We start from the raw sequence: 25,443 nt of genomic DNA on the forward strand, positions 1-25,443 counted from the left end.
CCCCATGTTGGGCATGCAGCCTACTTTAAAAAAAAAAATTGTAAACTTCTGAATAGGAAAAAACAACTAACACATGTTACCATTTAAATATCAAACACATGTAATATTCCCCAAAGTCTTTCTTTTCCTCTAGAACTTTGTGTTCTAATAGCACCCGGTTCTTACCTCAGTTACCCTGTTTGTGCTTGTAACGTGGTTTGCCCATGTTTTCCAGTGGAGTTTCCCTAGGGCCCAGGTGTGCCTTATTTCCGGGCTGATGGGTCCAGGCCATTTCCGGTTTGGGTCCAGGCCTTGCTGTCCTAACTGCCCTGCCCAAGGACTTCTCACCAGGGTGGGTGTTCTCAGGCTGGCGTTGCCCATAAGCTGCTCTACTCTGCAGTCTGTATTCTCCATCCAGTGTTTCATAGCACAGCGCTGGGCGTGTGCTGCTTTGACTTCTGTTCTCTCCAAGTCCATTGTAAGCTCCTGGAGGGGCTAAATCCTAGAGTCTTGGGTCTCTCTCAGGGCTAAGGCTTAGGCTTCTGACATACTATGAAATTCTAGGTGTGCTGGAGAATACAAGACAATGTGTTGTCTGCATATAATTGCAACAGGCTTTTAAACCCTCAGTCTATATTTACTTCTGCAGAGACGGAGCCAGTTCTCTTTAGTCAAGATCAACTCAGGAGCTATGCAATTGTTGGTTTCTTTGTATAAAAATATTTGTTTCGGGGGCGCCTGGGTGGCTTAGTCATTAAGCGTTTGCCTTCGGCTCAGGGCGTGATCTCAGAGTCCTGGGATTGAGCCCCACATCGGGCTCCTCCTCTGGGAGCCCGCTTCTTCCTCTCCCACTCCCCCTGCTTGTGTTCCCTCTCTCGCTGGCTGTCTCTCTGTCAAATAAATAAATAAAATCTTTAAAAAAAAAATACTTGTTTCGTTTTTATGAGCAGTGTTAACATAAAACACAATGGATAGGATAATGAAGGATAGACGTGTATGGTAGACTTTTCAGAGCCTTAGAATAGATTAAAAGATGGCTGCAAGTTTCTTGGAGAGGAAGAGTCTCTTTCCTCCCCTACCCCCCACCTTGAGTCTGGGCTGATCTTGGTGACTTGTTTGAGCCACAGAATATGGCAGAAGTGATGTTCTGGGGCTGCGGAGGCTAGGTCAAAAGAACCCTTGTGGAGTCTGACACGTCACCGGAGCCCTAGTCACCATGTAATAAGGCCAGAAACCACGTGGAGAGAGGAGACGGGGACTGGGACCAGCGAAGCCCAGCCTTCTAGTCAACCCCAAGGGCACACGGTCTGTACCGTCTAGTCCTGCTGTCACCTGAATATCCCCAAGCAGCTCTGGCTGTGGGGGACAGGGGAGAAAAATCGCCCAGCCAAGCTCTGCCTGAATTCCTGATACGGAATTGTGAGATATAACAAAATAGTGGTGGTTTTAAGTCACTAAGTTCTGGGATAGTTATGCAGATAGCTGAAACAAACACTCGGTTTAACTTTTTTCCCCTCCAAGTTTGATGCAAACATAGAAACACAATTCGGGGGTATGGGATTTTACTGTGCTGACAGTTGTCAAAGTATGCCAGGCTGAAAAAGAAATACAATAATCCAGAAAAATAACTTAAATTTTATTTTTTTCTAGTTGACTTCTCAAAAATGGTGGCATACTCAAGAGCTCTCGTCGGAGTGGCTTTTTTACATTATCTTCCTTTCTGGACTTTTCCATTCGGATGGTCACTTCTATGAGTGCTTCCTGGTAAGGCTGGGCAATCGGGTAGGCTGTGATTTGTTCGAATTCTTTCTCTTCCTCCTTGTGCGTCGCAGGCCTGTGGAGAGGAGGAGCAGGGGAAGACATCTTCCAAGCACGCAGTCTCTCGCTTCTCTGCTCCGTGAGCTCTCTCCCCCGAATCATTCGATCCTGATGCCCCTTGATCTGCTCCTTTGCCCAGGCTGCCCTGTGCTTTTTGGTCTTAGCTTTGTGGGTTTTCTGGATAGTTTCAGTCTTTTCCTCCTTCCGTAGGGTTAATATTTTGGGGAAGACTGTTTCACTCGGAATCCTTTGAGGGAGGAGCTGATACTTGTGATCTCTGAGGCCTCGGGCCCGTTCGGCCCGGTATATGTGCTTCTCTATGTGGTCCAGCTCCCTCTCAGGCACTAAATAGTCCCATTTTTTAGCATCTCCTGTTTTTTCACTTTGTGGTCTCTCTCTCTCTATTTTAATTTCCCACCTTGGAACCATCGTGTATCTCCATGCTTCTCCCAGCATCATTTCTTGATGTCGTTGATAGTAGTATGCCTCTGCTTTGGCAAACCGGAAGTCAAAAGACACGGCTTTGAGCTGATGGAGTGTTTCATTCTCCTGCTGAGACTTTTGGAGCAAAAACTTCCTCACTTTTGAAGAATGGACATCACCTAAACTCTTGTCAGAGGGAAGTATTAGAAGATTTTTAAGTTGGACGTCCTCTGTTCAGGCCATGACATAGATCACAAGTGGCTAGAAGCTCTGCCTGGCACTCTGACACCATGTCCCTGATGGGGTGCCTCTTAGCCACATTCCCTGGCTTTCTCTTAAACCTCCCACACTCCCCTCCCCCAGGGTCCCCTTCTGGTTGAAGAGTTCGCCTTAGACTTCCTTGAGAAAACAGAAGCACTCAGTCAGGAACACCCTCCTTTTCCCAGTGCCAGAACAACCACACTGCATCGATCCTGGACTCGGCCTTTACAACAGGAACATTGCCCCTCTGTCTATCAAAAGCCAGTTCTCCCACCTGTCCTCGTGAAGCTTCAGGAACTCCAATTTGCAATTACCAAATTCTCTTTCCTGCTTCATCGAAATTTCCCCTGTACTGGATCACTCCCATCAGCATAAAAATATGTTCCAGTATATACATATATCATCTTTAAACAGAAAAGGAAAACGTTTCCTTTACCGCACATCCCATCTTGGCTCCCTTTCCCCGTGTGCCATGAAGCAGATACCTAGAACCCCTCTCCTCTTCCCTACCTCCCAGTTCCCCCTCGGTCTTCCTCGGTTGGCTTTCCATGACCCCACTGCCCCCAGACTGCTCTCATCTAGGTTGTGAGGGATCTCCACAGCAACAAATTCAGGGGTCCTGTCTCTGTCCCTGTCATACTTGACCTCAGCAGCATTTTACAGAGTTGAGTACTTTACTTTCCTCTGGCTTCCAGTCTGTGGCCAAGGGCATGTGACCAAGACTATCTTGGACCCCCCTAGACTGTTTCAGCCATTAGCCAAATATCCCCAGGTGACTGAACAGCCTTTCATTCTCTTCCTACCTCATGGCCACACCCTGCCGCCTACTTTGCTGGTTCTGTCTTTTAAATGTAATGTAAGAAAATACAACAGAAATTGTCACTTAAGATGAGCATAGTCTCATTTAGACTTTCTTGGACAACGACAGTCTCAGTCATTCAACAAGGTGACCTACCATGTGTCAGGGACTGCTCTAGAGGGGGCAAGAAGGGATGAGCAAGACCGTGGAGGCATGCAAGACTGCCCTGTACTCAACTCTCAACTTCACCCCTAGATACAATCTACTTAACATCTCCACTTGACTCTTCTTCCAAAGTGTTTCCCCCTTCCCAGCCCTGTCCCCACTAACTTCAAAATGTCCCTAGCCTAGTGTAGCAGCCTAGGTAGCTTCTCTCTCTCTGCCCCAGCCCCATCGGACCATGCACACAGCAACTGGAGTGATCTTTGTGTCACACAAATCTGAGCATGTCCCTTCCCTGCACTGAAACCTAGGATAGTGTCCTGTTGCTTTTAGGAGAAAATCCCAAATCCCAGTATGGCTTTCATAATTTCGCTCCTGACTGCCTTTCAGCTCGACTGCTTGCCCACTCTGCTGCAGCCACCCTGACTTTTCTGTTCTTCAAAAACTGTATTGTCTTTGCCATCTGAATATTTTCACGTGTTCCTCCTTCATATAATCCCAAACACACAATACAGCAACTCTGACTACAGTGCTAACGTAACTTAACTTTTAGCTTAAATGCTACTTCCTCAGACCTTCCACGTATTCAATAAAATAAAATCCCAGCCCATCTTTCACGACCCTTATCACAATCTTTCACCCTCACTTGCCTCGGCCCTGTGGTGGCACAAGCGATGTTTGTATTGTTCAGTGCTGTTCAGCCGGAACCAAGCCTAAGACACAAAGCCCTCTGGCTTGAAATACTCAGGCCCTTTCTGCCTTGGGAAGAAACTTTTTATGATGGTATTACTGGCTCCAAAGTTCATGGCAAATATATTTCCTCACCTTAATCTTCTTTTCTAGCGGGGACTGGGAACCCACTGCAATCCGAGGGTCCTGAGTGTTTTGGGCCCAGGCCAATCTGGAAGATTAAAAAGAGAAATCACACTAGGATCCGGAGAAAGTTTTCAGAAAACATGGCCCTGGTGCAAAATGAGGTAGGGAGTTGATTTGGGACTCACTTTTCACACGCTTGTCATACTCTTTTCAATAGCAAGAGGTATTTCTCTGTGCCGGTAGTAATAGGCAGGACTACGGCTAACTTGTAGCATTCCTTGAAGCAAGGAAGGAATGCTCTCTGATAAATGTATGAACAAAGAGCCCTATTGAGTTTGAGGTTGAGACTAACAGAAATACCCTTACTTTAACACTGGACTGGGGGAGGCTGAGTTGCTATTTCAAATTCCAAAAACCACTATTTGTATAATTTTTGGTAGAACAAAGAACCTTACCATTGATAATAAGCTCTCAAAGCTGGTCAGTCCCTTTTAAGTTCAGTTATGCATAAAATTATATAGTACAACTTATAAGCTACGTTAATTTCCAACAGCAGCTAACTGTGACATATTTCATGATTCTTGTCAAAGGTTTATATTTTACATAGATGTCAAGAAAGTTTGTTTTTTTTTAATCTGATGCAGAAAACTACAGCCAAGAAATCTGTAGTCACATTTAGGTATCCTAGAGAACTCTTATTTCTTAACCTGCTTAGTTAGCAAATAGGTTTGGTGTTTAGTAACCTGGGTTGTAAATATTCTGTTTCCCTGAGTTCTCTTTGCAGCAAAAGAGGATTTTATAATATAGACTGATAAAAAACAAAACTATAATTACCGTGTAAGTAAAACTAATTTCTTAAACAGACTCCTACTTCTGCTTTCATGTTTTTCTTTCCTAAGAGGTTCTTACAAGATCTCCATAACAGCGTCTACTGAGCTTACTATATACTGGGTGATGTGCTGAGGCCTTAAGTGGGCCCTTTCACTTCGTCTCCCAAACGGTCCATGAAGGAGGCACTCGTCAGGCCTCGCTGCAAAGACAACCGAGGCCAGAGAGCTTCCGTGACTCGTCAGTTTCCGAGGCAGGATGTGCGCCTGCGCGACTCCAGAGCCCATCATTTTCGTTCCTGTGCTACACTTGTTCACAAGTAAATGAACGTTCTCCTGCGTTTAACTCAAAACGGAAGGAAATGATACCTACTGTTCTTCCGCACTCAGATCCAACCATTCTGAGTCTGTCACCAGAGGACGGCGTGAGGATGGGGTCCGCGCTGCCAGTCGGTCCTTCCGTGGGCTCCCCCAGCACCCTCCCCGCCCGGCGTCCGTGGCCGCCCCTCCAGTAGCCATCCGCTGCGGATCTTCCGTGTCCTTTTTCTCTGCCAGTGCCCTATCCATCGCCAGCTTTGCGAACAACATGCTTGCTTCTTCGCCCTCTCCCTCACAGCGTCCGCTTTCGCAGCGCTGGGCCCCAGTCTCTCATTCTCCGTGGTGCAAAGGTCCTGTTCTCCAGCCAGCACCTTCCCGGCCCTCTTTCCGCCTTTCCGCTCGCCACTGCTCATCCTTCAGGAGGGTGACAATCATGGTTGCCCTTGATTTCTAGGGCAACCAGAGGCAGTCACAGCTTCTGTATGTGTCATCACCATCCTAGACTGAGACTACTGTGAGGTGGTAGGTGAAGACATCGTCTGGCTGGTAGGGAATGCACTCCAGTGTGAGCTGGGCTGAATGGCGGCAGAGAGAAAGTGCGAGGGGCTGGGTTTCACGGATACCGACAGCCCTTCTCGGTGTAGCTGGAGAAAGCATCTTCCAAGGCAACGGGAGCGTCTTCGTCATTTTTGTTTGTTTGGATTTTTTTTGGGGGGGGGGGGAATATATATTATGTATCTTCCATAGACATGTAATCAGTAGACAGCCGGGGAAGGGGGATCCTGCACGCACAGTCCCAGTAGCTGGCGGAGGGTGGACGGCTGTGCAGGTGGCCTGGTCACGTGGTCTCACCATCACTCAGGTGGTGTGTCACTCCGCCAAATGCTGCTGCAAAATGGAGGTTTTGAGCTCTACTCCTCTTTAATCTACTTTTAGCCACATATTTAATTATGTTCATAACTGGTCATTACTTAAGGATAAAAAAGCAGACAATACACCAATGTCAAAATACAAATTAATGAAATGATTCTGCATATTCAAGACACTTGTCGCCATATATTTAAGCTGCGGATGTCCAAATAAAGTCCTCATTGTTTCTACTTCTCGAAATGTCTCTACTTCTTAAAATGTGAAAAGAGAAAATACAGTGATTAATTACAACCTGGTTTCTTACCTATTAAAAATAAAACGTATCCCTCCCCAAATATGCTGTATGCAAAGATGTGCTTGACACCACAGCCCCGAACTCATTCAGAAATGAAACAATTAGGAAAGTAAATATGGGTATTTTATCAAAAAGAATTTCGAACAGCAAGTCATGACAGTGATTTCTGTCGATTTTCATACCAAAACCTTGAATTACATTACGACCTACATTTTAATATTCACAAGATACCATTTTAACACTGATAAAATGTCATGTCACTCAGACATCAAACTCATGTGCTATTAGTTCAGCTAAAATTTGTATACGCCTGTGACATGACAGCATCGTACTACACCCAGTTCCTAGTATTCACTGACTATGAGCCAGGCACTGTGTGAAGTGCTAAAAGAAAGGGGCACCTGGGTGGCTCAGTCGGTTAAGTGTCTACCTTCAGCTCAGGTCATGATCCTGGGGTCCTGTGATCGAGCCCTACACTGGGCTCCCTGCTCAGTGTGAAGCCTGCTTCTCCCTCTCATTCTGCTGTTCCCCCTCCTTATGTTCTCTTTCTCTCAAATAAATAAAATCTTTAAAAAAATTAAGTGTTTAAAGGTAATATCTTATTTACCCTCCTGAAAGCTGAATACAGCTTTTTTTTTTTTTTTTTAATTAGAGAGCAAGAGTGAGCATGAGCAGGGTGAGAGGAGTGCAGAGGAAGAGGGAGAGAAAGAAACTTAAGAGACGCTACACCCAGCATGAAGCCCAATAGGGGGCTCGATCTCACCACCCTGAGATCATGACCTGGGCCAAATCAAGAGTCAGGCAGACGCTTAACCAACTGAGCCACCCAGGCACCCCTAGCCTCCTTTCTGATAAAGAAAAATATGCAATTCCTAATATAAGCCTCTTTTTAAGTAAGGAATCAGCTTAAAACAAAAAAGACAATCATGTGGACCTAAAAGTACTTTTCATTTAAGTATTATGCTTTGAATTGTTTCTTTTTCCTGATAAGAGAAACAAGGGAGGAAGGCTATAAGCCAGGGAGATAAATCACCTGACGGCAAATCAGGTTGAAACACAGTATCAGCAAGACTAGACTTTGCCCTAACATAAACAAAAGGTGGCCTGAGCTGTGAGCAATATAAAAAGAACCCTTTGCTAACAAGTATTTTATCATATACCTAAATTTTAATCTTTTGTCAAAAGTCATGAAATGCGTTTGAGTACTTATGAGAAATCCTCACTGGGGAAGGAGAGGATAGTGGTTCCTGAGCTGACATTATCCTTAACCACTTATGACACGGAACTTGAAACAAACCAGAGTGTCATCACGGACGAACCGCTGGCATTGGAAACCGCACGCTGCCTACTGACTCTATTTTGCAGGAGTTTGAAAACAAACTTAAATAAAAAATAAAAGTGCCTCTGATAGTATCTAAACATCAAACACTGATACTCCAACCACCCTATTCGGTAATGTTATTCTTCTGCCCATTTCCCATAGGAGGAGAGGTTTTCTTGCTGAGAAGTTTAAGATTTTTTTTTTTTTTGTATGTTTTAGGTACCAGTCCTTTAGCAGGAATGTGTTTTACTAAGACTTTCTCCCGGTCTATGACTTGTCTTTTCATTCTTTTGCAGTATCTTTTGCCAAGCAGAAGTTTTTAATTTTAATAAAGTACAACTTAATTTTTTCTTTCATGGGCCATGTTTGAGCATTCTACCTAAAAAGTCATCACTAAGACCAAGGTCACCTAAATTTTCTCCTATGTTGTCTTCTAGGGGTTTTAGTTTTGTGCTTTACATTTAGGCTTATGATCCATTTTGAGTTAATTTTTATTAAAGGTAAAAGGTCTGTGTCTAGATTTATTTATTATTTTATTTTGCATGTGGATCCTCATTTCCAGCACCATTTGTTGAAAAGACTATTCTTTCTTCATTGAATTGCCTTTGTTCCTTTGTCAAAGATCAGTTAACAATATTTGTGTGGGTCTATTTCTGGGCTTTCTATCCCGTTCTATTGATCTATTTGTTCTTTCACCAATATCACACTGTCTTGATTACTGTAGCTTTGTAGTAAGTTAAAGTCTGGTAGAGTCAGTCCTCTGATTTTGTTTTCTCCTCTGACACTGTTTTGGTTATTCTGAGTCTTTTCCCTCTTCATATGAATTTTGGAGTCAGTTGGTCAATACCCACAAAATAACTTGCTGGGACTTTTATTAGGACTACATTGAATCTAAAGATGAAGTTGGGCAGAAATGACATCTTAACAGTATTCATATTCCTGTCAATGAACATGGATCATCTCTCCATATATTTACATCTTCTTTGACTTGTTCCATCTGAGGTCTGTAGTTTTCCTTTTATAGATCTTATACATATTTTTTTAGATTTATACCTATTTCATTTTTTTCTGGTGCTAATGTAAATGGTGTTTTTAATTTCAAATTCCAATTGTTCATTTCTGATATATAGGAAAGAGATTGGCTTTTACCATATCAACCTTATATCCTTCAACTTTGCTATAATTGGTTATTAGTTCCAGAATTTTATTGTTGTTGATTCTTTGGAATTTTCCATTTGGCCAATCATGTCATCTGTGGACAAAAACAGTTTTCTTTCTTCCCAAACCATAAACCTTGTATTCCTTGTTTATTGCATTAGCTGGGACTTACTTCCAGCGTGATGTTGAATAGCTGTGGTGAGAGGGGACATCGTTGCCTTGTTCATGATCTGAGAAAGCAACTAGTTTCTCACCAGTAAGTATGAGAAACTAGTTGTAGGTTTTTTGGTAGATGTTCTTTATGAAGTCAAATTGAGGAAGGTCCTCTTTATTCCTAGTTTGCTGAGAGCTTTTATCATGAGTAATTGTTGGACTTTGTCAAACACCTTTTCTGCATCTGCTAATAAGGTATTATTTTTCTACTTCAGTGCGTTGACATCGATTACATTGTTTTGAAAGGTATAATAGTATACAATTCTTTTTATGTATAGTTGAGTTCCATTTATTATTTTTTTTTTTTGAGGATTTTCACATCTATGTTCATTAGAGATACTGGTCTGTAGTTTTCTTGTAATGTCTTTGGTTTCGGCATTAGGTAATGCTGGCCTCATAGAATGGGTTAGAAAATTTCCTTTGCTTCTATTTTCTGGAAGAGACTATAGAGAGTTGGTATAATTTCTTCCTTAAATGTTTGGTAGAATTTACCAATGAACCCATCTGGCCCCAGGGCTTTCTGTTTTCAAAGGTTATTCATTATTAATTCCATTTCTTTAGACATAGACCTAATCAGGTTATGTATTTCTTCTTGTGTGAGTTTTGGTAGATCGCATCTTTCAAAGAATTAATCCATTTCCTATAGGTTATCATATGTATGGACATAGAGTTGCTCATAACATTCCTTTGTTATACTTCAAATGTCCATGGGATCAGTAATAATGGTTCTTCTTTCATTTCTGATAGTGGCAATTTGTCTTCTCATTTTGTTTTAATTTGCCTCACTGGAGGTTTATCATTACTGATCTTTTCAAAGAATTAACTTGGTTTTGTTGAATTTCTCTATTGATTTCTTATAGTTTCATTTAGTTTTGCTAGTTTTCATTTAATTTTTTCTGTTTTTTTAAAAAAAGATTTTATTTATTTATTCATGAGAGAAAGAGGCAGAGGGAGAAGCAGGCTCCCCGTGGAGCAGGGAGCCTGATGCGGAACTTGATCCCAGGACCCAGGGATCATGACCTGAGCTGAAGGCAGACGCTTCACTAGCCTCTTTACTCGTTCTTATTGCATGGGGATTGAGCCACCCAGGCCCCCCTCTGCTTCTTTTGGATTTAATTTGCTCTTCTTTTTTTCTAGTTTCCTGAGGTAGAAGCTTAGATTATTGATTTTAGATCTTTTTTCTAATATATGCATTCAATGCTATAAATACCCTCTAAGCACTGCTTTTGCTGCATCTCACAAACTGGGTAAGTTGTACAGTTGATCCTTGAACAACACTTATGCACAGGTCCTTATTTGTGGATTTTGAGAAATAAATACTGTATTTTCTCTTCCTTGTAACTTTCTTAATAACATCTTTCTCTAGATTACTGTAACAATATAGTATATAATACACAGAACACAAAAATATGTATTAAGACTCTGTTATTAATAAGGCTTCTGTCAACAGTAGGGTATTACTAGTTGTTTGGGGGGAGTCAAAATTTATATATGGAGTTTTGACTGGATTTTTAACCCCAGTATTGTTCAAGGGCCAATTGTTTTTCATTTAGTTCAAAATATTTCTGAACTTCTTTGATCCAAGTGTTGTTTAGAAGTGTGTTGTTTAATCTCTAAATATTTTGGAATTCTCCAACTACCTTTCTGCTGTTGATCTCTAGTTTAATTCCATTATGATCTGAAAGCATATTTGTATGGTTTCTATTCTTTATGGCACAGAAGGTGGTCTATTTTGGTAAGTGTTCCATGTGAACTTGAGAAGAGTATGTATTCTGCTGCTATTGGATTAGGTATTCTATAGATGTCAGTTAGATCCAGTTGATTGATGGTGCTGAGTTCCATCATGACCTTACTAATTTTCTGCTGTTGGATCTGTCAGTTACCAATATACGGGTATAGAAGTCTCTAAATATCATAGTGGATTCATCTATTTCTCCTTGCAATTCTCAGTTTTCACCTCACATATTTGCCACGCCGTAACTAGGTGCATATACATTAAAAATTGTTTTCTTGGAGAATTGACCACTTAACATCATGTAATGTCCTCCTTTATCCCTAACTTTCCTTGCTCTGAAATTTACTTTGAATTTAATGTAGCCACTCCAGCTTTTGTTTGACTAGTTTTAACAGCAGTATATCTTTCTTCGTCCTTTTACTTTTAATCTTTGTTTTTACGTTTAAAGTGGGGTTTTTTGTGCAGATAACAAAGAGTTGGGTCTTATTTTTTTTTATCCAGACTGACAGTCTTTTAATTGCTATATTTAAACCACTAACATTTAAAGTGATCGATATAACTGGGTTACTATCTACCATATTTGTTACTGTTTTCTAGTCATTGCTCTTGTTCTCCTTTCTTTTTTGTCTTCCATTCTTTTCCTGCCTTCTCTGATTTTAACTGTGCATTTCAAAATTCTATTTTTTCCTACTCTCTTAGCGATTATTCTTTCTTTTCTAAATGATTGTCCTTGAGTTTGCACTATACATTCACAACTAATCCAAGTTCTCTTTCAAATACTACTACATCACTTTATAGGCAGTGCAAGTACCTTGTAAGAGTATTCCCAGTTCCTTCCTCCCCTCCATTATAAAATTGTTATTTACTTACCCATAAACTTATAAAATTACTGTATGCAAGTTGCTATTATTATTTTGAACCACCTGTTATCTGTTAGAGCAATTAAATTTTTAAAAATGAAAAATCTGATTTTATCTCCATATATTCCCTCTCTAATAATGCTTTTCCTTTATGTGGATTAGATTCTGACCTATATTATCTTCCCTCTTTCTGAAGAATTTAACATTTCATGCAAATCAGGTCCACTGGTGACAATTCCCTCCATTTTTGTTTGTCTGAGAAAGTCTTTACAGGAATACCTTGTTTTAGTGCACTTCACCTTACTGTACTTTGCAGATACCGTGTTTTTTAGAAATTGAAGGTTTGTGGCAACCCTGCATTGAGCAAGTTTATTGGCAATACTTTTCCAGCAGTATTTGCTCACTGTGTCTCTGTGTCACATTTTGGTAATTCTTGTGGTGTTTTAAATTTTTTTGTTATTATACTTGTTATGGTGATCTGTGATCAGTGATGAGGACTGGCTGAGAGTTCAGATGGTGGTTAGCATTTTTTAGTAACAAAGCATTTTAAATTAAGGTATGTACTTTTTGTAAAGACATAATGCCATCACACATTTGCTTTTATGTGCACTGGGAAACCAAAAAAATCCCTTTGATTTGCTTTATCACAGTATTTGCTTTACTGCCATGGCCTGCAACTGAACCACAATATCTCAGAGGTATGGTTACACTTCTCTTTCACTTTTGCAGGATAATTTCGCTGGATACCGAATTGTAAGTTGGTGTTTTTTTTTTTTTTTTTCCCCAACACTTTAAATATTTCACTACTCTCTCTTCTTGCTTGCATGTTTTCCAGAGAAAAGTCCAAGGTTGCTGCAAGGATACTGCCATGAGATAATGATGTGATGGTGAGAACACCTGTACAGTACACTTGACTGAACCCAGTTAAGGCCTCTCTGTATACAAACTTATTTTTTTTTTTTTAAGATTTTATTTATTTGAGAGAGAGAGACACAGAGATAGCAAGAGAGAGCAGGAGTGGGAAGGAGGGAGAAGCAGGTTCCCTGCTGAGCAGGGAGCCCAATGCAGGGCTTGATCCCAGGATCCCACGATCATGACCCGAGCTGAAAGCAGACACTCAACCGAATGAGCCACCCAGGAGCCCCTCTATACAAACTTTTAAGATTTAGGTGCTCAATAGCCATGGCTAGTGTGGTGGTGTGGGAATCCATTCATCTTGCTGCTGCCCAAGACAAGCCTCATAAGTTCCCTTTGCTTATTAAGACTTCCACCAAGTGGGGGCACCTGAGTAGCTCAGTTGGTTAAGCATCGGACTCTTGATTTCGGCTCAGGTCCTGATTTTATGGCTTGTGAGATGGAGCCCCATGTTGGGCTCCATGCTCAGTGTGTATCTGCCTGGATATTCTCTCCCTCTGCCCCTCCCATCTTTCATGTATGCTCGTAAAAACAAACAAAAAACTGCCACCTACCAACCTGGAGTGATCTGCCTCTACCTTTGGTCTCTCCCTGCCCTCCACACACACTCTCTTTTGTCTCTTACTAGTTGTGTGATCTTGAGCTGGTTATTTAGCCTCTCTGGTCTTCATTTCCTATGTTGTGAAGTTACTGTAAGAATTAAATGAGTTAACACATATGTCTAGGACATTGGCATTATAAGCTCTAGATTGGCATTCCCTGGCAGAGGTTAGTCTAAGGCTTGGGATAAGGTTGGGACATAAGTGAATTGGTACAGGACTATAACAAGAAAAGCAAAAAGCCTCCTGGCCTCCTACTTTCTGTCTGAGCATGGTATCTGCTGTCTTTGTTTCATCCCACACCCTTTTACTTTCCTCCAAAATGAACAGCCTGTCTGGGAAAGGACCAGGAATATTCAAATATGCTATAATGGACAAAATGAATGAAGTCTGTCTTAATGAGTACTGATATGTAGCAAGGAACCTTCAAGTTTGAGGAGGAACTGGAGAAACCAAGAGGGGCCCTGAGAACCTCCTACATGCTACATAGCTATCCCTTAGGTTTTTCCCCATTGTGTGAGGCACAAGTGACGCTTAGTAATATAACAGATCATGCACTACCAAGAAACCTCTTCAACTTAAGCAGGCATGTATGCAACATAGTGGACCTTGGAGTCAAGAATGTTAAAACTGACCTCAAAAGGTTACCTCTGTTTCTCCAAGTTTCATGATTTCACTTTTCAAAACACTGCAAAAAGATAATCAGCTTCATTGTTAACGAGGAAAAATATAATGACAGGCAATCTTAAATTATCTATGCATCTAAAGATTAAGGAATATTACCTTTTTATACTTTCCTCCAGACTGTTACTCCCTAAAAAAAATCCTCTTTGAAATAGGGGCTGCAAACTGGGAGTCCATAGGCTGAATTCAACCTACATAAACGTTTTGTTTGGCCTGTACAGTTTAAAAAAAAAACAACAAAAAACTTTAAAAATAACATTTAAAAAATTGTACATTAAAAAAATCAAGATTTTCATCTTTTGTTTAAAAATTATAGATGTGGTGGCAATAGGCTTATAGTGGCACAAGGCCGCTACTGGCTCTGAAAGTTGTTTGATTTAAAAACATTAAGCATTCAACTCACCTACGCCGGCCATTCACAGAACACCCGCATGTGTACCTGTATATGGCATTTAAAAGTGAACTTGCTGGTTTGGAAGAAACCTGAGCTGGCCACCCACATGTATGCCAGGGACGGCCCGTGAATAGTTAACTTTTATACTGAGTTCTGCAGGAAATAACTAAGTCATAACCTCCGTGCCTCAGTTTCCTCATCTGTAAAACGGAGCTGACAATGAGCCAATTGTAGGAATGCTTGGCAAGGAATTAGGCAAAGGGCTGGCCCTAACTTCGGGCCCGGGGGCGCGACTACCACCCTCGCTAAGGTCTCCGCAAGCTCCGGCACTAGCAAAGACCGGGACCCCGAGGAGGCGCTAGGGGCGCGGGTCGTGGGGCTGGGACGCACCCGCTAAGCTTCGCCCTTCTCCCCTCCCCGCCGCGGGCCCCCGCGCTCAGCCGAGGTCGGCCCCAGGGCGCCGAGAGGCGTGGCCGGCCCCTGCAGACTCTGGAGGCGGCCATGGCCTCGGTGGTGGAATACAAGGGGCTCAAGGCCGGCTACCACTGCGGCTACTGCGACTCCGAGGAGGGCAAGGTGTCCTGCGGTGAGTGTCCCCACGGATGGGGCTGGCGCGGCCGCCTGGCGTCCGACCCTCGCACCGCCCGCCGCGCCCTGCGCCAGCCCCTCGCCTGGGAGCGCACAGGCCCGACTCCCCAAACCCCCACTTCCCTCTCCCAGACGGTCCTTCCCAGATTATTTCCCTTCATGATCCTCTATCCTTCTCACCCTCACCGAAGATGGCGGTCTCGGTTAGAGAAGGAACGGAAATAGCGAAAGGCTGCCCTCGGTTAAGATGGCGCGGGCGGCGTCAGCGTGCGGGACTCCAGGCGAACCCGGCCTGCGGGCGCCCGAGCAGCTTCGCGCGCGCTTCGGGGACTCCCGGGTGGCGCGGAGCATTGTGGGGTGGCGGCGGCGGCGGCGGGGCTGGGCTGGGTCGCGTCGCGTTCGGAGGGCCGGGGCCATGGCTTCCTGGGCCGCTCTTTCGCCCAGCATCGTGGAGTATTTCGAGGGCGAGGACTCCTACCGCTGCGGCTATTGCAAGAATGAGTCGGGCAGTCGCTCCAATGGTGAGCGGGCCGGCGGGCGGGGGAGGGCGTCGCGGCCTCGGGGTCTGCGCGGCCGGCGGGCGTCCTCTGGGGTCGCGACACCCTGGCCCGGGCCGACCGGCTCGAGCGACGCGCGGCGGCTGGAGCCTCCAGCTAGGTCCTGTACCGAGACAGGTGTACGGAACGCGGCTTGCGGGTTTGGGCTGTGGCTGTCAATTAGAAACGGACCTCAGCTCTGATTCATCAGGGAAGCATCTAGGTGCTTATCCTTCACGCAGGTGCTGGGACGTGCGAGATAATGATTGTCTTCCCGTAGCCCAAAGTATGGAAACAGGTGTCCGTCTTCAGTCAGTAGGAGACGGTTAAATATGTGACAGCATGCGGTGCCAGGGAGCAGTGTAGTGCGGTCAGTTCCGCTGGGGCGGGCCTCTAAGTGCTGATGCTGAAGTGGGATCATCCCCAGTTGTAAGCAGAATGCGGCGTGTCGGGTGGACTTTTTGTATAGAAAGAGGTGTGTGTGCATACGTGGGCATGGGCATCTGGATAAAATGTCTGGAAGAGTATACAAGACACTGATGACCGACCACAAGCGCTGCTGGCGAGGGAGCCTGTTTGTGCTAATGTGTCTGAAAATTTTACCAGGTGCTTATATGCCTTGTCATTCCTCCACCCACCTCCAGAACGACAACAAAGCCAGCTTTCTCTTCTCTTCTCTTCTCTTCTCTTCTCTTCTCTTCTCTTCTCTTCTCTTCTCCCCCCCGCCACCCCCGTCATAGTTCAGGTTTCTTTCGGAAGACTTGTTGTAAACAAAACATTGTATTTATTTCCTGCTGTGTCATGCATTGGCAGATATAAAATCTTTTATTTTAAGGAATAGCCCAGCATTGTGGAAAATGGGATAACCACGAAGATACAGATTTAGGTAGTTTCCATTAAAAAAAATATATAAATGCCCTACAGCAGGGGAATGATTTGGACGATTATGGTATGTCCGTTTACTCATCAATTGAAATTGTGTATTAGATGCTTGTAGGTAAGAGGGAGCAGAATGTAATATAATGCAGTGATTGGAGTGATGGTTATGAAGATGAGCTAAAGCACAAAAACGTTTAGAGTGTAGGGTTAAATGGAGAAAAACAGGATGCAGATGACGTTTGTGACATGATCACAGTTCTGGGAGAATAAAAACCCAGGAGAAACACACCAACTGGTGGCAGTGGTTCCCTTAGGGTATTAGAGATACCTCCCTTTTTCAGAATTTTAGTATTGTGACTACAGTATGTAATAAGCACTTTGTATTAAAGGTGTCTAAAATGAATATTTTCATAGATCCTTAATTATTTTCCCAGTAATTTTAGTAAGAGGAAATGATTAATATAGATGTCCTTTGTCTAAAGTCCTGTGGAAGAAACCTGCTTTCACCCTTTTCACCTGAAGAAAGAACTGTGAATTTCCATTATATTTAATTGTGATCATCTTTACCATAGGGCACCCCACCTTTTAGGTAGGTAGGTTATTCCTATTTTATAGATGAATTTGAGGTTCATAAAGTAACTCACTGTTAGTGAGTGCCTGCCAGGCTTCTGGACATTTCTGTTTCTGCGTATATCTTATACTATCAAGCCTACCTCTGTCTACATACCTCTGATGCAGTTTGCTGTTCACAAGAGAAAAATTTACTCTTCATTTAACATTAATTCGAATATACTTCTTAATGTTTTTTCATTGTCTTCATTTTTTTCATGGTTGCATAATTATTCCATCATATGGATAATATCATAGTCCTGTAATCATTTTTCTGTTTCTGGGCATTTCGATTACTTTCAGTTTTTATACTTAAAAGGAATATTGCTATACACTTTTGTTCTGTTTTCAATATCCAGGACTATGCTAAAAACATAAAAATCAGGAAAATTTATATGCTTAAGAAAACATTTGCTTTCATGGAACACTGTATCAAAAACTAAGGATGTACTGTATGGTGACTAACATAATACAAAATTTAAAAAAAAGAAAACATTTGCTTTTCAATTCTTCTGAAAAGACCAGCTTATTAAATTATTGGGGATATTATTATGGTTTAAAAGTGTGATATAATCTAATTGCTGTAAGGATCATAAATATGTGATGTCATAGAGACTATTGGCTAATCCTGAATTAAATATAGTCCCTTGGATGTGTTTGATTTTTAAAATTAAGATAAATATCTTTTCCATTTGTATTGTATGTCAAACAAGTACGAAGTATGTGCAAACTTTCATTTCTCCAGTGTGAGCTAGGTTTTTTTTTTTTTTCTTACTTCAGTATTCACATTTAAAGAATGCTTTGAATTTAAAAAAACAAGTTCAACTTCCTATAATTAACATGGCCCATGGCACTTATTTTTTCAGGCATGTGGGCGCATTCAATGACAGTACAGGATTATCAGGATCTCATAGATCGAGGATGGCGAAGGTAAAGCTCTTTCTTTCTTTATTTTTTGAAAGTTTTATTTATTTGTCAGAGAGAGAGAGAGAGAGTGAGTGTTCGCACAAGCAGGGGGAAGCGGCAGGCAGAGGGAGAAGCAAGCTCTCTGCTGAGCAAGGAACCCGATGTGGGACTCGATCCCAGGACCCTGGGATTATGACCTGAGCCAAAGGCAGAGGCATAACCGACCGAGCCACCCAGGCGTCCCAGTAAAGCTCTTTAATACAAAGATACTTCTCTTGTTACTCAGGTCCTTCTTATAATTGCAAAATATTGTTTGCCTTTAAAATGTTTTCCTGTTTTTGGAAAGAGGTTTAAGAAATCTTCTTATTGTATTTCCCCTTGCTCCCTGCAATGGAGTGAATATTCGTGTGTAATTCTCACTCCCTTCCCCAAATACATATGTTCAATCCTAACCCCCACTTTGATGGTATTTGGAGGTGAGCTTTTGGGAGGTGATTAAGTCAGCAGGTGGAGTCCTCACAGATGGGGTTCGTGCCCTTGTAAGAGAGATCCCAGAGAGCTCCCTTGCCCCTTCTGCCAGGTGAGGTTACAACAACAACATGAATCAGGAAGCTTATCTTTACCAGACATAAAATATGTCAGCACCTTGGTCTTGGACTTCCCAACCTCCAGAACTATGAGGAATACATTTTGTTGTTTATAAGCCACTCAGTCTGTGGCATATTGTTATAGCAGTTTGAACAGACCAAGATGTTCCCTCCTCCCCCACAAAATAATTTAGTATACCTGTAGTAAATATATGTTTCTAAGAAAGGATTCTTTTTTCCTTTTCAACGCATCTACAATACTGTTATCATCTTTTACACAATAATTCTTTGATGTCATCTGTTACTTTGTTTAGATTTTTTTGCTTGTCTCAGAAATGTTCTTTTTTTTAATAGTTGGTGTATTTGAGTCAGGATTCCATTTAGGTCCACACTTCGCCTTTGATGGCTAAGTTTTTTTGGTAATTGGTTTTATATAGATAATTTTAGAATATATGAAGTTCCTTATATAAATGTAAACAGTGCTTATTCCCCAGAAGACATGGGATTGAGCACGGCAAATAAAACTTCACACCTTTTCGTACACTTAATAATGAGGCCCAAAGGTAGATCTAGGTTGGATGTTGATGGTATGCTATGATGAACTTCTTTTTTAAAAGGTGGAGGGGAGCCATCGAAAGCTTTTATGTCAGAATTGTGATGGAATTTGTGTTTTGGAAATGATCATTCAGGGGGCAGAGAGGTATTTGAGGGGGTGATTGCAAAGGCAGGAAGACTCGTTCCAGAGATCACCGCAGGGTCCGGATGTGAGATGGTCATCTCATGACGATGCTGCCGTCATCAGTGAGTGGCTGTGGGTTAGAAGATAGATGGGAGGGGACAGACGTAGAGTACATTTTAGAAGTAGAAAGCTTGCTGACTGGATATAGAGGTGCTTTAGAGGGAGGAATCGGAGATGACTCTCAGGTTTCTGACTCAGGAACCAAGCTTGTGTATGTTTGCTTGTGTGGCCATCACAAAATACCACCGATTGGGTATCTTAAACGACAGGAATCTGTATTGTCACAATACTGGAGGCGGAAATTTCCAAAATCCTGGTGTCTGCAGCTTTATTTTTTCTGAAGGCTCTTCCTAGGCTTGTACGTTGCTGCTGTCTTCTTGCTGTGGCCTCATGTGGTCCTTTCTCTTTGTGTATATATGCCTGGTGCCTAGTGTCTCTTTGTATTTACAGTTTCCTTTTCTTCTTTTTTTTTTTTTTAAAGATTTTTATTTATTTATTTGAGAGAGTACAGGTGGGGAGTGGGGAGAGGCAGAGGGAGAGGGACAAGCAGACTCCCCACTGAAGAGGGAGCCTGATGCAGGGCCCAATCCCAGGATCCTGGGATCATGACCTGAGCTGAAGGCAGACACTTAACCCACTGAGCCACCAGGTGCCCCCAGTTTCCTTTTTTTTTATACGCACAGCATTCAGATTGGGTTAGGGCTCATCTTAACTGTCATTTTAACTTGATCACCTCTTTAAAGGCCTTGTCTCTAAATACAGTCCTATTCTGAGATGCTGGGGGCTAGGGCTTCAAAATATGACTTTTTGAGGGGACACGATTCAATCCATAATGTCATGGCTCTGCCACTAACTAAGATCCAGAAATCATCGAAAGCATCAGGTTAATTTTGGGCTACCTTGTGCTAGTGCACAAGGAACCCTCACCTGTGGGTGTCGTAGGCTCGCATCAGTGTCACCACATGCTGAGCAGTTCCTCTGATTGCCTTTATGGTATTGAGGATTGGTGGTGGGTTGAGGCATGGAAGGATTGCAGGTGCTGCTGAGAGGGTAATTGAGGTGAAGAGGTTTGGAGTACTTATCAAGGTTTAGGAAAGAAAAGGCTGGACTCTGTCCTTGGTGTATCTGTGTTGCAAGATTATTTAGGTTATGAAGAGTAACTATATCTAAATGTTTTTATGTTATTGGTTAGATTTTTAGTCTAATTTTGTGCTCCTGTACTTGTCTTCTCGTATAAGTGAGAAATGTATAAAACTTTAACAAAACTACTTTTTAATTTTAGAAGTGGGAAGTATGTGTACAAGCCTGTCATGAATCAAACATGTTGTCCTCAGTACACGATAAGGTAAGAAAGAGGATCTATATATAATTTGAAGAGTATGTATAATTCTTTAGTGACATCTTGCTATTTTTACACGTTAATTTCATTCAAGCTAGACCTATGAAGAAAAGCAAATGAGTTGTATCTTTTCTACATACTGATGCTACCTTTGTACATCATCAGTAGCTTTTAATAATACTGTTCAATGGTTTGTGTGTAAATAGGATATGGAAAGTATACTATTTAGCAGTCTAGTTAATGATATCGTGACGTATTGTGAGAATATTAGAAAATACTCAAATTACTTTTACATATCAAGCGTTTTATAGAATTTAGCTTGGGGCTTTCCACATTCTAGTGTATAACTGGGCACAGTACTCACATTTAAACAGTACTATAGGATCTGTAGGAAAAGAAGGGGGAGGGCTGACATTTAATCTGCCACATATATTTCAGAGTCCAGTTTTCTTCATTGGAAAACTTAAACTAAAAAGTCTATTTTCCTACAAAGTGTGTGCTTAACCAGCAAACCCCAGTATAACATGGAAGAATTTTCCCTTCTTCTCAGATTATAAAGGTCCTCCTCTTCTCCCTTGTTCTCCTTGCCTTTCTCTTCTTCTGGTAGAAAGGGAAAGTGTGTTTCCATTGTTAAGCATTTGTCTACAGTTTCAGTGTGAATATATCCTCTAGATAAAAAAGCAAACACAGTTGTATCTATCATGTTTTGGCTGGTCCTCACACCTCTTTCCCTTAGTTGCTCTTAATTTGTTTTGGGATTGAAGACTTTTGACAATCTGATGAAAAGTTATAGACCCTCTGCAGCAAAACAAAACAAAACAAAACAAAAGGGGGGGCATAAGGCAAAAATATGTAACATTTTGCATATTAGTTTTAGGATGATCTTGGGCTGCCAAGGGGCTCTCAAAGTTCCACTGATTCCTAGTTAATCCTTTCTTTTATCTAACTGGTCATAGGACTGGAGCGATAAAGAGAAAAGATGGATGTCTGGCTTATTGACATCATCTCACTTATTATACTAAGACAGCTATGCTGTCCTCTTGCAGTTTTAGTGTTTATGAAGCAGTGACATCGTCAAAGGCAGAAGTCCTTTTCCTTCAAATAACAATTTATTATTGGATTATGGCCAGGATTCTGTTTAAATAAGTCTGGAGCTGATTTGCTAGAACCCTGAGTATCTCTAATCAGAAAAGCTCAAAAAAAAAAAAAAAAAAAAAAAGGATCAATTTCAGTGAGTTTAAGAAAAAGACGAGGCTTCTGTAATTTATTGGGTGCCTCTCAATGCAAAGCACTGTTCCAGGTATATTGCTTTTATGAAAAGGGATTCAATTAACATTGCAAAACAAAATAATTATAAAATATGATTTTTTTTGCATGAAATCAAACATTTCCTGAATTGTTATCCTTTACACAGTTTCATTATATGTATTGATATTATGGAGTCATTTTGCATATTTACTGTTCTTTTTTTTTTTTTTAACTTTGTTTACTACAGTAGTTATAATGAGACCTAATGTAAAGGCAAGGTGATTATAATCTACAATGTAGCTTCTTGTTAGACAGATGTCAGGGGCTGCCCAGTATGTGAGTATAAATGAGGATGAGCTTCCTTGGCTATGAATTTTTTTTTTAGTTTGTATTTTTATATAGAATTATATATACTAGTAATTTAAAAATCAAACAATTCCATAAAGCTTATTTTGCAAAATTGCAGTCCCCCAAAACCTCCCTGTTTCCTGTTTCCCAGTGCAGTTGCTCTCAAATTTTTTAACTGATATTTTTGTTTTTTTCTTCTTTCTACCTTTAAGTGACATACTTAGATAATTACAGAAACCTTATGTCATTATCTTTGGGTTTTTTTCATATCTCTGGGTTTCTCTCTTTAAAAGGTAAGGATTCAACTTTATTTTTTCTCATTATCTCTAAATTTCTCTCTTCGAAAGATAAGGACTTAACTTTATTTCATCCCTATTGCCCTGTCACATTCAAGCTCTTTTTTGTCCTCATTGCCAACTTCCCAGCTCAGAAGTATCATGATATTGGATGGTGTAGTCGCTGTATTACATCCTATAAATATGCTATATGGTGGAGCCATGCAGCGTACTATGATTACATTTTCTTTCCTTCACAAGTTTTTGCTTTCCAGGCAGTTGATAATTGTCTTTTTTGTTTGCATAATCGTCTATGTACCCATCACCAGTTGATTTTAGAAATCCTCCCACAGTTGTGTAAATTTCCTCTTGGTATGTTTAGATGCTTCGGGCACTCTGTCACTTGTGTCCTCTTGAATATCTCTGTGTTGTCTTCAGAGCTGCTGTGATCTGGACAGGTTGTCTTTCCAACTGATGCATCACTGTCACCCTGGGATCTCTTTTTACTGCCATCTTGGGGATTCTTTTTGGATCTCATGTTTTCTGTCTCCTCTGACCTCTCAGATTATTTCTTCATTTTAGTGCAGCTCATCTGCTAATAGCTTTCTTGAGAAGAAGTGCATGAGAAATACTTTTTTTTTTTTTTTTTTTTTTAAGAGAGAAAGAGCTAGTGTGTGAGCGGGGGTGGGGGCAGAGGGAGAGGGAGAGAGGGAATTCCAAGCAGGCTCCATGTTCAGCACAGAGCCTGACTCGGGGCTCCATCGCACGACCCTGAGATCATGACCCTGAGATCATGACCTGAGCCCAAACCAAGAGTCAGACGCTCAGCTGACTGAGCCACCCAGGTGCCCCGTTTGAAAATGTTTTAATTCACCACTCAGACTTCTAGTTTGGCTGGGCTATAGAAGTGTAGATTAGAAGTCATTTTGCTTTAGAATTTTGAAGGCTTTGCTTCTGATTCTTGTTCCTTTGTCCAAAATGTTCTTTCTTTTTGGAAGGTTTTTTGTCCCCAGTGTTCTGATATTTCACGTCTGGTGGTGCATCTGTTTGCATCTATTGCCTACAGACTTAAGGGGCCCTTCTTACCTGGGGCCTCCTCCTTTCATATCCTTCACTTCACAGAAATTTTCTTTAATTATTTTGTTAATCTTCTTCCCCCATTTTCTTAATTCTGTTCACCTATAATGTCTTCATTCAGATGTTGAACTTTTAGAGCAATCCTCTAATTTTTTTTCTCTCTTCAGTTTTCCATCCCTTTTGGTGTATCTTTGGGGAGATTTCCTCAACTTGATTTTTTGAGTCTTCTGTTTAATTGTTTATTTCTTCTATTATATTTTTACTTCTGAGGGATTTTTGGTTTTGGACTCTCTCTCTCTTTTTTTTCTTGTAACCTCCCATTATTGTGTGGCTCTAATAACTAAAGAGAAATAAGAGCGTGTTCTTCTTAGGATATTTGTATCTTTAGGCTCTCTTCTTCCTGTAGGTCCTCCAAGTTACCTTCTCCACTGTTTCCGGCACTTACCTTTGTAGAGGTTCTCCTCGAGTGTCTGGTGATTCTGACTTTCCAGGGGGGCATCAAGTCAGTATCTCGAGGTCTGGCCACATTCTGGAGAGAAAGTGCCCATGTTTGTGGCTGGGTTGGGAAATGGGTGGAGGTCGCAGCATTCAGTATGTAGGCTTTCATTTAAGCTTCCTATTTCTAGTACATTTCCTTTGCTTTCCACTGTGCCTGCATCCTCATGTAGGAGGCCCTATTTTTTACTCTTTCCTAAATGTGCAGCTTTCTCCTGGGTTGTGTAGGGAGTCATCTGTATGGAGTGGTAGAGGGCATCAGACATCTAACTGCTTCCAAACCAGACTTTCAAGAGATCTTTCTATTTTTAGACCTACCTTCACTCTTATCTCGTGAGGTATCCAGTATTAATAACCAATCCCTAAGATTTATAGGGGTAGCGTAGAGAAACTCAGTTATCATTCTGGCTTTCCCACTGCTGGCTTAGGGTTCAGCACTCTCCAGTCTGCTAAGTCAGCTACCACTTGTGCATGTTCTGTCCAGCTTCCAGCATTTCTCCTCTTCTTTTTTTTTTTTTCAGTGATTTATGTCTTTTTCTTTTTTTCTAATTCCTTAATGTAGTTTTAGTGAGATTTGGGGTGGGCCTAGAGGCTACGTCAAGCCCTGTCTTTACCCAAAAATCCCAGGCATGAGTTTTCCCTCACTGTACTAGGTACTGTCCAGAACTCATTTTATTTCTTCTAGTTTGAGTTCACTTTTTAAATATTTATTTTGCTTTCCTAGGTGCCGACCTTTACAGTTTCAGCCATCAAAATCTCACAAGAAGGTTTTGAAAAAAATGTTGAAATTTCTGGCTAAAGGGGAAATTTCCAAAGGAAATTGTGAGGGTAAGATGAGTTGGGGTCTAAAAACTCTTTGCTTTTAATTGGTGTAGATTTCCAAGGTTGTCACTTTTGGTTATCTCTTAAGTAGGGGAGTGGGTCCTTACTGCAATCAGGTAGTACTGTTCCTCTGATGGTGGGGATTGCTGTTAGTGTTGCTGTTACTGTTACCACTGGCCCGAAAGTCAAGGATGGGGAATGTCTGTCAGGGAAAGTCTAGCCTTGGAAGAAGATGGAGGACGGTTTTAAAGCTACTGTGATGTCTTGGAGTTTATTGGAACTTTAGTTTTCACAGTACTTTGACGACTCTTATCTTACTTGATTCTAATGGTACCTTGTGAGGTAAATGGAAAGTGGTATTCCTTCCGAGAAACACATGCTTAAGTGCACCTTACACAGTATTGCACAGTCACTTTGAATGATGAGTAAAGCTCAGGTTTTCTGTGTTTGAGGAAGCCCTTACTTCAGTAAATCATACTGCCTGAAATTTTCTTATTTATGTGATAAATTTTGAATTGTGAGTCAATTTCCTACAAGATAATTAGAAA

The 25,443-nt window shown here is 41.5% G+C and overlaps 2 protein-coding genes and 1 long non-coding RNA gene across 12 annotated transcripts in view; 2 read left to right on the forward strand and 1 right to left on the reverse strand.

The window, feature by feature from the left end:
* Nucleotides 1–1,608: 1,608 nt before the first annotated feature.
* LOC103657857 lies at nt 1,609–14,255 on the reverse strand. Of its 2 annotated transcripts, XR_005833251.1 has the most exons (4): nt 14,153–14,255; nt 14,005–14,057; nt 4,268–4,343; nt 1,738–2,406 (listed from the first exon to the last, which is right to left on the reverse strand). XR_005833251.1 is itself a non-coding variant. In XM_008685301.2 (3 exons), exons 1-3 carry the CDS (start codon nt 5,671–5,673, stop codon nt 1,609–1,611), a joined length of 1,089 nt encoding a protein of 362 aa, XP_008683523.1. The 2 variants fall into 2 exon arrangements, 1 of the variants encoding a protein (XP_008683523.1); XM_008685301.2 differs by lacking the exons at nt 14,005–14,057; nt 14,153–14,255 and adding an exon at nt 5,459–5,673 and having other exon boundaries at nt 1,609–2,406.
* On the forward strand, nt 1,655–5,283 carry LOC103657850. Its single transcript, XR_566983.2, has 3 exons — nt 1,655–1,743; nt 4,286–4,419; nt 5,158–5,283. It is a non-coding gene; the product is annotated as an uncharacterized LOC103657850 (long non-coding RNA).
* A 647-nt stretch (nt 14,256–14,902) lies between the features above and the next one.
* Nucleotides 14,903–25,443, forward strand: part of ATE1 (arginyltransferase 1) — a 162,624-nt gene continuing 152,083 nt past the window's right edge. For 6 of the 9 annotated variants that reach the window (XR_005833250.1, XM_040624518.1, XM_040624521.1 and 3 more), the window contains exons 1-4: nt 15,353–15,556; nt 17,926–17,989; nt 20,574–20,636; nt 24,798–24,901. Coding sequence is in view for 8 of the 9 variants with exons in the window: in XM_040624518.1 (XP_040480452.1) it covers nt 15,451–15,556; nt 17,926–17,989; nt 20,574–20,636; nt 24,798–24,901 (337 nt within the window). In the remaining variant the exon portion in view is untranslated. Of the gene's footprint in view, nt 15,034–15,352; nt 15,557–17,925; nt 17,990–20,573; nt 20,637–24,797; nt 24,902–25,443 lie in introns of those variants that run through there. The other 3 variants (XM_040624524.1, XM_040624525.1, XM_040624526.1) reach the window with 1 other exon arrangement.

This window comes from Ursus maritimus, unplaced genomic scaffold (genome assembly GCF_017311325.1).
Source record: "Ursus maritimus isolate PB19 unplaced genomic scaffold, ASM1731132v1 scaffold_7, whole genome shotgun sequence".
In the NCBI taxonomy this organism is placed as follows: Eukaryota; Metazoa; Chordata; class Mammalia; order Carnivora; family Ursidae; genus Ursus; species Ursus maritimus.

Coding starts and splice junctions, on each gene's coding strand:
- LOC103657857 (XM_008685301.2), bottom strand. CDS start 5,673: ATGTTGTTCGCAAAGCTGGCGATGGATAGGGCACTGGCAGAGAAAAAG. Junction 4,344..5,458: donor GATCTGAGTGCGGAAGAACA/GTAGGTATCATT, acceptor TTAATCTTCCAG/ATTGGCCTGGGCCCAAAACA. Junction 2,407..4,267: donor CGCTAGAAAAGAAGATTAAG/GTGAGGAAATAT, acceptor CCCTCTGACAAG/AGTTTAGGTGATGTCCATTC.